The 13,975-nt window shown below is 45.2% G+C and overlaps 2 protein-coding genes across 7 annotated transcripts in view; one reads left to right on the forward strand and one right to left on the reverse strand.

The window, feature by feature from the left end:
• Positions 1 to 13,975, forward strand: part of endou2 (endonuclease, polyU-specific 2) — a 200,289-nt gene that overhangs the window by 91,803 nt on the left and 94,511 nt on the right. The window lies entirely within an intron of this gene.
• Positions 1 to 13,975, reverse strand: part of kcp (kielin cysteine rich BMP regulator) — a 196,424-nt gene that overhangs the window by 88,138 nt on the left and 94,311 nt on the right. For 5 of the 6 annotated variants that reach the window (XM_080207535.1, XM_080207534.1, XM_080207533.1 and 2 more), the window contains exons 12-17: positions 13,522 to 13,589; positions 11,604 to 11,771; positions 9,846 to 9,942; positions 7,294 to 7,376; positions 4,798 to 4,891; positions 4,279 to 4,358 (exon numbers count right to left, since the gene is read on the reverse strand). In XM_080207535.1, the coding sequence (XP_080063661.1) occupies positions 4,279 to 4,358; positions 4,798 to 4,891; positions 7,294 to 7,376; positions 9,846 to 9,942; positions 11,604 to 11,771; positions 13,522 to 13,589 (590 nt within the window). The remainder of the gene's footprint in view (positions 1 to 4,278; positions 4,359 to 4,797; positions 4,892 to 7,293; positions 7,377 to 9,845; positions 9,943 to 11,603; positions 11,772 to 13,521; positions 13,590 to 13,975) is intronic. The other variant, XM_080207532.1, reaches the window with a different exon arrangement.

Raw genomic sequence — 13,975 nt, forward strand, 5'->3', positions numbered from 1 at the left:
AGAGCTGAATGTCAGAGGTGAAGGACAGTGATAGCCCTTGACATCAATATGCCATTTGATTGAGTATGGCATTAAGAAGCCGCAGCAAAACTGGAGTCAGTGGAAATCAAGGGAAAACTGAATTGGTTGAAGTCATAACTGGCACAAAGGAAGATGACTGCAGTTGTTGGAAATCAATCATCTCAGTTCCAGAACATCACTATAGGACTTCCTCAGGATAGTGTCCCAGGCCAAACCATCTTCATCTACTTCATCAATTACCTTCCTTCCATCATAAGGTCAGAAGTGGGGATGTTCGTCGATGATAGCACAGTTTTCAGCACCTTTCATGACTCTTCAGATACTGAAGCAGTCCCATGTCCAAATGCAGCAAGACGTGGGCAACCTATCTTGGGCTAACAAGTGGCAAGTAATATTCGCACCATACAAGTGCCAAGCAGTTACCATCTCTGACAAGGCAGAATCTTAATCATCACCCCTTGACATTCAGTAGCATTTTGGCAGGCCAGTAGCCGGGAATCCTGCAGTGACTAACTCACCTCCTAACTCCCCAAAGCCTGTCCAGCATCAAGACACAAATCAGGAATACGATGGAATACCCTGCATTTGCCTGGATGAGTGCAACTCCAACAACACTCAAGAAGCATGACACCATGCAGGCCAAAACAGCCCACTTGATTGACACCCCATCTACCAAATTAAACATTCATTCTCTCCATCACTGATAAGGAGTGGCAGCAGTGTACCATCTACAGGATGCACTGTAAGAACTCACCAAGGTTCCAAAAGGCATTTGATAAGGTGCCTCATAAAAGATTGCTACAGAAGGTTTGGGTGCACGGAGTTGGGGGTAAGGTGTTAGCGTGGATACAGGATTGGCTGTCTAATAGGAAGCAGAGAGTTGGTTTCAATGGGTGCTATTCTGGTTGGCGGTTGGTGACTAGTGGAGTGCCACAGGGATTGGTGCTGGGGCCTCAACTATTTACCATTTATATAGATGATCTGGAGGAGGGGGCTGAGTGTAGGGTGACGAAATTTGCTGATGACACGAAGATGAGTGGAAAAGCAAATTGTGTGGAGGGTGTGGAAAGTCTGCAGAGAGATCTGGATAGGCTGAGCGAGTGGGCGAGGACCTGGCAGGTGGAGTATAATGTTAGCAAGTGTGAGGTTATCCACTTTGGCAGAAATAATAGTAGGAGGGATTATTATTTAAAAGGTGAAAAGCTGCAGCATGCTACGGTGCAGAGGGACCTGGGGGTCCTTGTGCACGAGTCGCAAAAACCCAGTCTGCAGGGGCAGCAGGTGATCAAGAAGGCGATTGGAATGTTGGCCTTTATAGCGAGGGGGATAGAATATAAAAGCAGGGAGGTCTTGCTGCAACCGTACAGGGTACTGGTGAGTACAGCTGGAGTACTGTGTGCAGTTTTGGTCGCCGCACTTGCGCAAGGATATTTTGGCCTTGGAGGGAGTGCAGAGGAGGTTCACTAGGCTGACACTGGAGATGAGGGGGTTGGCCTATGAAGAGAGGCTAAATAGACTGGGTCTGTACTTGTTGGAGTTTAGAAGGATGAGGGGGGATCTTATAGAGACGTATAAGATAATGAAGGGGATGGATAGAGTAGAAGTAGAGAGATTCTTCCCGCTTAGAAAGGATAGCAGGACTGGGGGTTACAGCCTCAAGATAAGGGGGGGGGGAGCAGTTTAGATCGGAGTTGAGGAGGAACTTCTTCACTCAATGGGTGGTGAATCTCTGGAATTCTCTGCCCGTTGAAGTGGTGGCGGCTACCTCGCTGAATATACTTAAGTCACGGGTAAATAGGTTTCTGATAGACAGGGGAATTAAGGGTTATGGGGAGAAAGCGGGAAAGTGGAACTGATCCACTTCAGATCAGCCATGATCTTATTGAATGGCGGGGCAGGCTCGAAGGGCTAGATGGCCTACTCCTGCTCCTATTTCTTATGTTCTTAGGCAGCACCTTCCAAATCCGTAACCTCTGCCATCAAGAAGGACAAGGGCAGCTGATGCATGTGAACACCTCCACCTGGAAGTTCCCCTCCAAGTTTCACCTTCCTGACTTGGAAACTTACTGCCATTTCTTCATTGTCATTGGGTCAAAATTCCTGAGCTCCTTCCCTAACAATACAGTGGCTATATCTACACCTCAGTGGCAGCCAGGACAACACCTCTGGGACTGCAGTGGTTCAAGAAGGCATCTCAGCATATCCTTCTGAAGGGCAGTTAGGATAGGAAATATATACTGGCCTAGCTAACGATGCGCACATCCTGTAAATGAATTTAAAAAAGATAATGTTTTGAGTCTGAATGACTTCTTCAGAAGATGTCATTCGTATTAGGCTCAGGAGTGTGAGGGAGTGAGTGAAGGTGGGTTGGAGAGAAACAAACAGTTATGTGAGTCAGCAATACATCAATGTCCTGTGGGATTGGTATTTCCCCATAAGAGTCTGCCACAACCCCACTGTAGTCCCTATGATTTTGTGCCCATGTTTGGGTCTGTGTGAGGACCAGGTTTTGAAATTTCCTCTGCTGGTATGTCTCCCGGGTGGCTTAAAGGGGCAAGGTCTGCAAGATTGACGAGTCATTTCTGTGGCTGTGGTCACAGCCCTGACCATTTACCATGTTGAGCACAGACCAAAGATTTTGAAAGGAGCCTGGACTGAATTGATCAGAACTGGCAGTATGCACAGTGTTACAACTATGAAAGAAAGAGAGAAAGACAGACAGACACACACGCATGCATTTAGCCGGACACAAGAAGTAGCACAGATACAGACATATTCGTGTGTGCTTACCATTCAAACAAGGCCAACACCCGTGAACATGGACACAAACATGTGTACACAACATGGACACAAACATGTGTACACAAACACAAAAGCCATCCACAAAACACAGAACATGGTCACAGAAACATACGCCTGATTCATGGACACACTCACAAGACTGCGTTCTGTCACCAATGCATAAATGTGTGTTCACCTGGACACATGCACACGGATACAAACATGGGCACACCCCCACGTTTGCTCTTAAACCTTTGTATACAAACATATGTGTGTGCTGACATGAACATACACACAAACACACAGGTAGCCTGGATGGTGTAGATATTCTAACATGCTTTGTCTCGTTCTCACTCACACTCATATGGTAATGGGCAGAATGCACAAGGAAACAAGCTGAAAACTATTAATTCCAAGGAGACTTTTAGCCAACATGCTGATCCTTGCCTCGAGGAGTTAACTGAAAATCTGTTAGAAATCTTCCCAGTGTGGGTGCTGCTTACTATGTCGATGCTGTGAGGATCAAGTTACGGAGACCTAGCTAGTCCTTTGCCAAGTCTGAATGTAGAACCTCAGGCAGTGGCTCTTCCCTTGATCCGTGTGCCTCACAAAACATCCTTTCAATATTTACAGCAGCCCTCATGTTTATCCGTTTCAGCTTTAGCTCACTGACATACTGTGTTCTCTTAAAGAGAGGGAGGGTGGATGGGTATGGCGGGGTGGGGGGTGGTGGGGTGGAGGTTGTTGGTGTTAGAGGACTAATAGGCGCAATACAGTGTTGTCATGATTGAAGGAATGATTCCCACTGAATGGGCCACCACACCTGGCCTCAATGCTCCAGGATTGCAGCAGCCAAAGTTCCTGTTCCTTCTCACCACCAGAGCCCTCCACTGGGAAAGGAGCGTACATCCCCGCCCCTGTGTGTAGGTCTGTAGCTTATAGTCATGGCACTGTCATTTCCCTAGGGCATTCATGTCCAGCAGGATATGGAGATTGCACAGTGCGCAGCACCACTTGCGACTCTGCAGATACTGAAGCAGTCCATGTCCAAATGCAGCAAGACCTAGACAACCTGGCTTGTGGCAAGTGGCAAGTAACATTTGCACCACACAAGTGCCATGCAATTACCATCTCCAACAAGAGAGAATCTAATCATCGTCCCTTGACTTTCAATGGCAGTGCCTAAAGTTTGGATCCCTACGTCTTGGAAGGGGGAGTATGGTCCCTGAGGTGGTGACTGGGAAGAATGTGGCAGACATTGGATGTAAACCCGGAAGCTGTGTTAGGGAATCCGCTTCTGCTCTAGAAAACCATGCGTGGTTTCAGAGCATTTAACATTCATTCAGTGGATTGAATTGCAGGCAATGCAGCTTCAGGATGGAGAACTGTCAAGGATCATAAGATTGGCAACTCCTAATCCAGTGTGAATTTAAAATCAGAAGCACATTAACAAGTTGAAGCCATCGTGGTACTCACTGTGCACACACATGTCCGACAGCCGTCTGGTGAAGTGAATGTCTCCCCATGATCTAAGATGGCTCCATCCAGTTCACACCCTGAGAGAAAACAGAAAGAAATTCAATCATGCTCACTGCACTTGCGCTCATGGATCCATATCAACATTTGATTCCTACTGGCTCACGCAAGAGGTGTGAGTTACTGCATTCAGTTTTATTGGGGACAACCACAAGTTCCAGAGAGCAGGAACACATCAAATTTCAAAAATATTTCTGAGAAGACAAGGCAAGAGTCAGCGATTACTTGGTACAGAGTGTAGGTTTTTCAAAGAGTATAGACAGGAGACATGTGACATGTGGGGGAGGGGACCTGGAATTAGGAGAATGGGTCTGTGGGGAAGAGGATGTAAGAAAATTCACAGTTTGAGGTCCAGGGAGAGAATGAGATTTAATAGGAGAAAGGGAGAGGAGTCTAGATTTGAACCACCTTCTCCCCCAAAACGAACACAATCTCATTTGGATTCATTGTCACTCTCACCTGGGCAGCCAGGACAACACTGACCAGATTCTTGGACGGGGTGTGAACACAATGGAGCCTGACACCACAAGGGGGCACATCTCACTAGGCTATTCTGTAATTCAACAAGAAACAGAGTTGAAAATTTGTAAGTAAATTATGCTCATTAAAAATGAATTAAGTATAAAAGATTAATGAATTTGTGAGGAAATCAAATTGTGAGGGTCCCGGTGTCAAAGTCTGTAGTTCAGGTGCCAAACAGGAGACCCCAAATAACCAAAGGGCAAATGTGTCTCAAACAATGCAGTACAAATGGCCAAGGGCCAAGCTATTGGAGATCAAGTTGCCAGTGGCCCTTTCAGTAGATAACCAATCAGCATTGTTACATTCTCTGTAGAGGCTGATGACTTTAAATAAGAGATTTGAATTCCCAGTGTTTAATTTAAAGGAAGTACACAAAATTTCAAGAGGCCTGCATGATGGTACTGTGGTTAGCATTGCTGCCTCACAGCACCAGAGACTTGGGTTTGATTCCCAGCTTGGGTCACAGTCTGCATGTTCTCCCCATGTCTGCGTGGGTTTCCTATGGGTGTTCCAATTTCTTCCTACAGTCCAAAAGACGTGTTGGTAAGATGCATTGGTCATGCTGAATCCTCCCTCAGTGTACCTGAACAGACGCCAGGGTATGGTGACCAGGTGATTTTCACAGTAACTTCATTGTTAATGTAAGTCTACTCATGACTAATAAATCAACTATTGGGGTGGCATGGTGGTACAGTGGTTAGCACTGCTGTCTTACAGCACCAGGGACCTGGGTTCAGTTCTGGCCTCAGGTCACTGTCTGTGCAGAGTCTGCACATTCTCCCCATGTCTGCGTGGGTTTCCTCTGGGTGCTCTGGTTTCCTCCCACAATCCAAAGATGTGTGGGCTAGGTTGTTTGGCCATGCTAAATTAGCCCTAGTGTCAGGGGATTAAGGGTAAATACAAGGAGTTAAGGGAATAGAGCCCTGGGTGGGATTGTGGTTGCTGCAGATTTGATGGGCCAAATGGCCTCCTTCTGCACTGTAGGGATTCTATGCTTTTATGACTTCTATGACTTTTAAAACATTTACTGCAACAAACTAAAAGCAAGATCAACTAAACGCCACTTAGTGGACAATTAATACATTAAACTATAGAAAAGACTTCTCCTCTATCTTTTTGTAAACCCCACACCACAGGTTTACTTCACATTCCATTGTTCACAGAATAACAGCTTTTGCAACAGGAACGGAGGATATTGGAAAGACTCAGCAGATCTGGCAGCATCTGTAAGGTGAGAAATCAGTTGTTTTGAGTCCTTTTGGGTCCGCATCAGAATTGAAGGGAGGAGAATTTGTTAGATATTAAAGTACAACTGTGGAAGATTGCAAAAAAATGTAGCAACTTTGAGGACAAAAAAGTGCCAAACTCAACATTGAGTCCTAAAGGTTGCACCATGCCCAATTGGAGGATAAGCTGCTGCTCCTCCAGCTTGCGCCAGGCTTCACTGGAGCATTGCAGCAGACCAAGGGCAGACATGTGGGCATGAGAGCAAAGTGCTGAGTTAAAATGGCAAACATGGCCATGTCAAAAGGTTCCTCTCTCAGCCTTTGGAGCTCACAGAGAACCAATCCTCAACTCTATTCTTTCTGCTGACCACTTCAACTGAAAACAAAAAGAGAAAACGCTAGAAAATCTCAGCAGATCTAGCAGCATTTGTAAGGAGAGAATAGAGCTGATGTTTTGAGTCCAGATGACCCTTTGAACTTTGACAAAGGGTCATCTGGACTCGAAAGGTCAGTTCTTTTCTCTCTTTAAAGATGCTGCCAGACCTGCTGAGATTTTTCAACATTTTCTCTTTTGGTTTCAGATTCCCGCATCCACAGCAATTTGCTTTTATTACTTCAGCAGCAAACCTTGTCTCTTTATCAATGAGATCTCTGTTTCTCCCTTTCCTGCCCAAAACGTGGACACTGAAAGTCTATTCTCAGTTAGCACAACTGCTCCTGTCTTTGTTTCCAGGTGTGAACATTTTACACTTTGCTCTTAATAGGCCTGAGCATGGACCTCTTTGTCCCCAGCCAACTCAAGAACAGCTTCTTTCTTCCCTGCTGCCATCAGACTTTTGAATGGACCTACCTCGTATTAAGTTGATCTTTCTCTACACCATAGCTATGACTGTAACACTACATTCTGCACTCTCTCTTTTCCTTCTCTATATACAGTATGCTTTGTCTGTTTAGCGCACAAGAAACAATAGTTTTTGCTGTATACTAATACATGTAACAATAATAAATCAAATCAAAATAGTAATCAAGCGATCCAGGCTGGTTACTAGGCAGAATTCGAAGTATCAAAGTAGATCACATGATACTCTTTAATACCTCCTTATACTCTGAAGTAGAGACAGACCCAAAACATAATCATCTTTATAAAACCTTGCATTTATAACAGTGTACACAATCACATTCCAATTTATATTAACAGTACACTTACCACACAAGAACAGTTCATGCATGGGTTCACAGTTGATGAGAAAATGTCTCCATTGACATAGTGCTTCCCTTCATATTCACAACCTGAACCAAACAGAAAACAGTGAATTATAAATACCACAGACAGTGCATTGAACCTGTGCTGTACCCTCCTTGGGAGCGTTTGATGGGACAATGTTGGGGGGAGTTTTAACTCTCTTAATTACTTAGTCCAAATATACCAAAAACTAATTGCACAATGGAGACATTAAACGATAAAGCTCTGGTGTGACCCACTGACTGGATCTGGTGTTCAAGGGTCAGTAAGCTCCTTAACCGAGGGTTATCAATGTTTGATTCCAGTTAATGCTTAGTAAATAGGGAAACTTTTGGAACATTACCCACTTTAGCATATGGGATTAGAGAGAGAGGAAGAATCAGCCTGGGGTCCTGCTCCTGATCAATCCACAGTGTGCACAATGTGAACACGAGATGAGGACTGGATTAGGACGAGTGAAGAGACTCTAATTTCTGAACAGTTACTGTCCAGGCTGGAAGACGATTAACAGCTCATTGGGAGACCCCACTACTGCCCAGTATCCACAGAACCCAGAATGGGTCAGGAAGAGAGAACTTTACAAAGACCACTGTAAGACCACTTATGTGAGAAATAAAAAAGTGACCAGGGTGAGGTTAGGTGAGGCCAGTCAAGGATAGTAGTGGGAACTTGTGCATGGAGTCAGAAGAGATAGAAGAGGCATTGAATGAATATTTTTCTTCAGTGTTCACTTAGGAGAGGGGCCATGTTTTTGAGGATGAGAGTGTGATACAGGCTGATAGGATGGAGGAGGTAGATGTTCTGAGAGAAGATGTATTATCAATTTTGAAAAACCTGAGGGTCAATAAGAATCCTAGGATACTTTGGGAGGCAAGGGATGAGATTGCGGAACATTTAGCTTTGATCTTTGGGTTCTCACTGTCCACAGGGATTGTGCCAAAGGACTGGAGAGTGGCGACTGTTGTTCCTCTCTTCAAGAGAGGAAATAGGAATGACCCTGGTAATTATAGGCCAGTTAATCTTACTTTGGTGGTCGGTAAGTTAATGGAAAGGGACCTGACAGATAGGATTTATGACCATTTGGAAAAATGCAGCTTAATCCGGGATAGTCAGCATGGTTTCGTGAGGGGTAAGTCCTGCCTCACAAATTTGATTGAATTCTTTGAGGAGGTAACTAAGTGTGTCAACGAAGGTACAGCAGTTGATGTCATACACATGTATTTTAGTAAGGCATTTGATAAGGTTCCCCATGGTTGGCTCGTGAAGAAAGTAAGGAGGTGTGGGTTAGAAGGAAATTTGGCTGATTGGCTGAGTAACTGGCTGTCTCATAGAAGACAAAGGTGGTGATGGAGGGAAAATTTTCAGAATGGAGACCAGTTACCAGTGGTATACCACAGGGAACAGTGCTGGGTCCTCTGCTTTTTGTGATTTTTATCAATGACTTGGAAGAGGGGGCTGAAGGGTGGGTTAGTAACTTTGCTGATGATACCAAGATTGGTGGGGTAGTGGATGAGGTAGAGGGCTCTTGTAGGCTGCAAAGAGACATTGATAGGATGCAGAGCTGGGCAGAAAAGTGGCAGATGGAGTTTAACCCTGATAAGTGTGAGGTGATTCGTTTTGGTAGGACAAACTTGAATGCGGATTACAGGGTCAACGGCAGGGTTCTGGAGGAACAGAGAGATCTTAGGGTTCATATCCACAGATCTCTGAAGATTGCCACTCAAGTGGATAGAGCTGTGAAGAAGGCTTATAATGTGTTAGCATTTATTAACAGGGGGTTTGAGTTTAAGAGTCATGGGGTTATGCTGCAACTATATAGGACCTTGATGAAACCACATTTAGAATATTGCGTGCAGTTTTGGTCACCTCACTATAAGAAGGATATGGAAGCATTGGAGCGAGTGCAGAGGAGATTTACCAGGATGCTGCCTGGTTTGGAGGGTAGGTTTTATGAAGAAAGGTTGAGGGAGCTGGGGCTTTTCTCTTTAGAGTGGAGGAGGATGAGAAGCAATTTAATAGAAGTTTATAAGATGATGAGGGGTATAGGTAGAGTGCAGAGACTATTTCCTCAGGTCGATGTAGCTGTTACTAGGGGGCATAACTATAGGGTTCATGGTGGGAGATATAGGAGGGATGTCCAAGGTAGGTTCTTTACTCAGAGAGTGGTAGGGGTGTGGAATGCACTGCCTGCTGTGATAGTGGAGTCGGACACTAGGAACTTTCGAGCAGTTATTGGATAGGCACATGGAACACACCAGAATTATAGGGAGTGGAATAGTTTGATCTTGTGTTTGGACACAGCTCGGCACAACATTGAGGGCTGAAGGGCCTGTACTGTTCTATGTTCTATGTAAGCTTGGGGCAGGGGGTGGGTTTGAGTTGTGGAGTTTACCTGGACATGACAAGTGATGGTCAGTATTCAGTATAGTGTTACCTGAACACAAGTGACAGGAAGTGTAAAGTTACACAAGGGGCGTTGAGTTATCTGTATTTTATAATGCAATGTCTAATGTTACCTGGACGACAGATGGGGCAGCATTCCCCTGCTGGTTTGTATTGGTCCAGACAGGTGAGGTGAGTGCAGGTGACCCCCCGGCACTGGACGTTTCCATTCTGCAGAGAGACAAACAACTTAGAATATTTCCATAATTTGTATTTCACCAATAATTGTGCTCTGCAGAATATTCACACTCTGGCGTTAGGTAGGTCACAAAAACAAGGTCAATCTCCTGATCAGTGTTCCTCAAGAGGGATGGATTAGAAATGCTTTCAGACTATTTTTTCTTCAACCCTCCTCCCCAGGTTAGTTACTCTCATTGTTTCCTGAATGGACGATACACTTGAGACCTAGAGAAGAAAGCCTGCATCCTCAATTACTGCAGGACAACTCGATGTGCTTAACAGGCAATGAAATACTTTTGAATAACTATAGTGGAGGAAACACAGCAGTCAATGTTATTTATGTATTTATTAGTGTCACAAGTAGGCTTACATTAACACTAAATGAAGTTACTGTGAAGATCCTTTAATTGCCACATGCTGGCGTCTGTTCAGGGACACTCAGGGAGAATTTAGCATGGCCAGTTCACTTAACCTGCGCATCTTTCAGAGTGTGGGAGGAAACTGGAGCATCTGGAGGAAACTTACATAGACACGGGGAGATCATGCAGATTCCGCAAAGACAGTGACCCAAACTGGTAATGGAACCCAGGTCCCACACATTGTGAGGCAGCCCAATTTGCAAACAGCACAATCCTATGTTCATGATTGTATATCTGATTATAGTTCAGGGACAAATATTGATCAGAACTCTGGGGAGAACTCTCCTACTCTTCTTCCACTAGTGATTGTAGGACCTTTTATCAGAAAGGGCTGCTGAGCCACGGTTTAATATCTCACTTGAAGGATGGTACCGCCAATAATGCAGCAGTCCCTCTGTACTACCCCTCCCACAGTGCAGTGCTACTTCAACACTGCCCCCTCCCACAGCCCAGCATCCCTCAGAACTGACCCTCCCACAATGCAGCACACCCTCAGCACTGCCCCTCTGAAGGTGAAGCACTCATTCAGTACTGCCTTTCCAGCAGTGCAGCACTCCCTCAGTACTACTCATCCAGCAGTGCAGCACTCCCTCAGTATTGCCCCTCCAGCTATGCAGCACTCCTTCTCAATACTGCCCCTCCAGCTGTGCAGCATCTCCTCAGTACTGTCCCTCTGACAACGCAGCATTCCTTCAGAACTGCCCCTTCAACAATGCAGCACTCCCTCAGTAATGCCCCTCCAACATGATAATGCCTCAGCACCTACTGCCCATCCCATAGTGCAGTGCCTCTCAGTCCATCCTCTCTGAAAGTTAGATCTCCCTCAGCATTGTCCCTTCCATTGTATAGTATTCCCTCAGTAAATACACTAGTGTGTTCCCTGGATTATCTATTTTTGTGGAGAGACAAGAATGTTACCCACTGAGTGAAGGTGATATGGAAGAGGAAGAAAGTATGACATGAATCCCAGATGTGTTTAGACTGAGTGGTTAACGATTGCTCTGTATCTTTGTGTGTTCTGTGAATGGCATAATTCATGAGCTGTTTTGGGCCTCATTCTGTTTAATCCAATGTGTATGCTTCTCCGTAACACACAATGGTGTTGGCCTGCACGCCACCCCCCCTCCCCCCTCCACCACCACTCCACCCCGCACCCCCCAACACACTGCGCCCTTTATACCCAGCCCTCAACCGTGTCCTGCACACCCTCCACTACTCCCTGTACACACTCACCTTGCACAAGCAATTGGTGCAATGATCTTGAAAACTCTGACCATTCCGCAATCGGTGCCCATTATGCAGGCACCCAGAACATTCGGGGCAGCATTTTCCCCGCGCAGTGATGGGATGCTGGCAGCGAACATTTTTACATGTCTCCTTCCTGCACTTGACTTCACCATCCTAATGGGGCGACCAAGACAGCAGCAAATAGAGAATGTTAGAATCCTTCTTAAATGTCCTCTGTCATCTCAAACAATTTTCAGTTAAATCTGATATTTGGCCTGTGGTGAGGCGACAGGAGAACAAACCCACAGAATCTTACAATCATCACAAGGTCCCATTTTAACCATTTTTTAAAATCCTCCTGATAAAATCACCAATTTCCTTTAAAGTGCAGGTTTATTCAACCCTACGATAAATGACTTCTCACCTCACGCAGGCACACAGCAAACATTATGATTTCTGACATGTCACAGCGAGTATCATGACCCCTGACCTGGCAGTCAGGAGAGTTATGGTTGTTCACCAAGCACCGAGGCATAGCGTGTGTCACAATCTGCGGCGACAGAGGGTCACCTGACTAAAATGTTTAATGAGTTCTAACGAGGATATAAACATGTGGGGGTGTAGTGATGTATGTGCTGTCTGTTTGGACTCAGGCCTCCAGCAGAGCAGAATCAGTGAGCTGCTCCTTACCGGAGAAGAGCCAGGCAGTTCCCCTCATTGCTGGCAATGATAAGCACTCAAGTGTGACCACAGCACAGAGTTCTAATTGCTTCTGTACAGAGTGACGTAAAAGTACAATGGGTTTTCAAGCAGATCGCTGGTTTTAACACTGCAACAAGAGCTCTGGCAGTTCCTTGCAGGCTGTGCACTGAGATTCAGTGGAAAGTCAAGTCTGCATATAGAGGTAGACAGCACAAAAACAGGCCTTTCGACCCAACTTGTCCATGCCGACCAGGTTTCCTAAACTGAACTAGTCCCATTTGCCTGTGTTAGGCCTATATCCCTCTAAACCTTACCCATCCATGTACCTGTCCAATTGTATTTTAAATATTGTAATTCTCTCTACTATCTCCTCTGGCAGTTCATTCCATAAACGCACCACCCTCTGAGTGAAACAGTTGCCTCTAAGGTCCCTTCTCACCTTTCTCTTCTCACCTTAAATCTATATCCTCTAATTTTAGACACCCCTACCCCCTGGAAAAGATCTTGACTATTCACCTTACCTATGCCTCTATACGGCCACGCCTCATCCTCCTACACTCCAGGGAAAAATGCCCCAGCCTGTCCAACCTCTCCTTATAATTCAAACCTTTCAGTCCCAGTAGCGTCCTTGTAAATCTTTTTTGCACCCTTTCCAGTTTAATAACATCCTTCGTATAGGAGAGTGACCAGAATTATACGCAGTACTCCAAATGTGGCCTTACCACAGTCTTGTACAGTTGTAAAATTAACGTCCCAATTCCTGTACTCAATGCTCTGACCGATGAAGGCAAGTATGCCAAATGCCTTCTTCACCATCCTGTCTACCTGTGACACCACTTTCAAGGGATTATGTACCTGCATTCCTAGCTCTCGTTTGACAACAGTCCCCAGTGCCCTACCATTAACTTTAAGTCCCGCCCTGGTTTGTCTTACCAAAATGCAACATGTCACAACAACTGCAGTTGTGTGGTGAGTGGCTGTACACTGTGTGGAAACTGGCTATTTTTAAATAAACATTTCTCTCTGCTCTGTGTTTCCTTAATTCCTCAAACTCACAAATCAAAGTATTAGGTTCAAGTGGATTCCACTAAACAGGAGTTGTAAACCCTGTGTGAGACAGATTGAACCAGTACATCAGCCTTTTTTCCCTCTGCCCCAGCCAGAGTTCCTTCACACCTCAGCTCAAATGAGAATGCTGTTGGATGGTACAGAGGTATCCTACCTTACACGAACAGTGTGTACAAGCATCGAGCTTCCACCTGTCACCATGAACTCTTCCATCTGCACAGCCTGCAAGACAAACCGACAGAAACATGTTGTACAACCACAGGCCCTAGGATAGTGGGCAACAGCAAAAGACACATTAAAAACACACACAGACAGACACACACCAACAATGTGCATTCATATAGCACCACTAATATGATAAAATGTCACAAGATGCTTCACAGGAGCATTAAAAACTCAACCTGAGTGCACAATCAAAAACACAGACAAAGTGAGGGACTCACATATGCAGATCCACATGCACATAGACATGTGCATGCAAACCAACCCATACACGGATGGTAGATTTTTGTTAGTCAAGGGAATTAGGAATTACAGAACAAGGCAGGTAACTGGAGTTAAGATATAGATCAGCTCTGATCTCATTGGAATTATGGAACAGACTCGAG

Source organism: Carcharhinus amblyrhynchos, chromosome 19 (assembly GCF_965287045.1).
Source record: "Carcharhinus amblyrhynchos chromosome 19, sCarAmb.v2.hapA, whole genome shotgun sequence".
In the NCBI taxonomy this organism is placed as follows: Eukaryota; Metazoa; Chordata; class Chondrichthyes; order Carcharhiniformes; family Carcharhinidae; genus Carcharhinus; species Carcharhinus amblyrhynchos.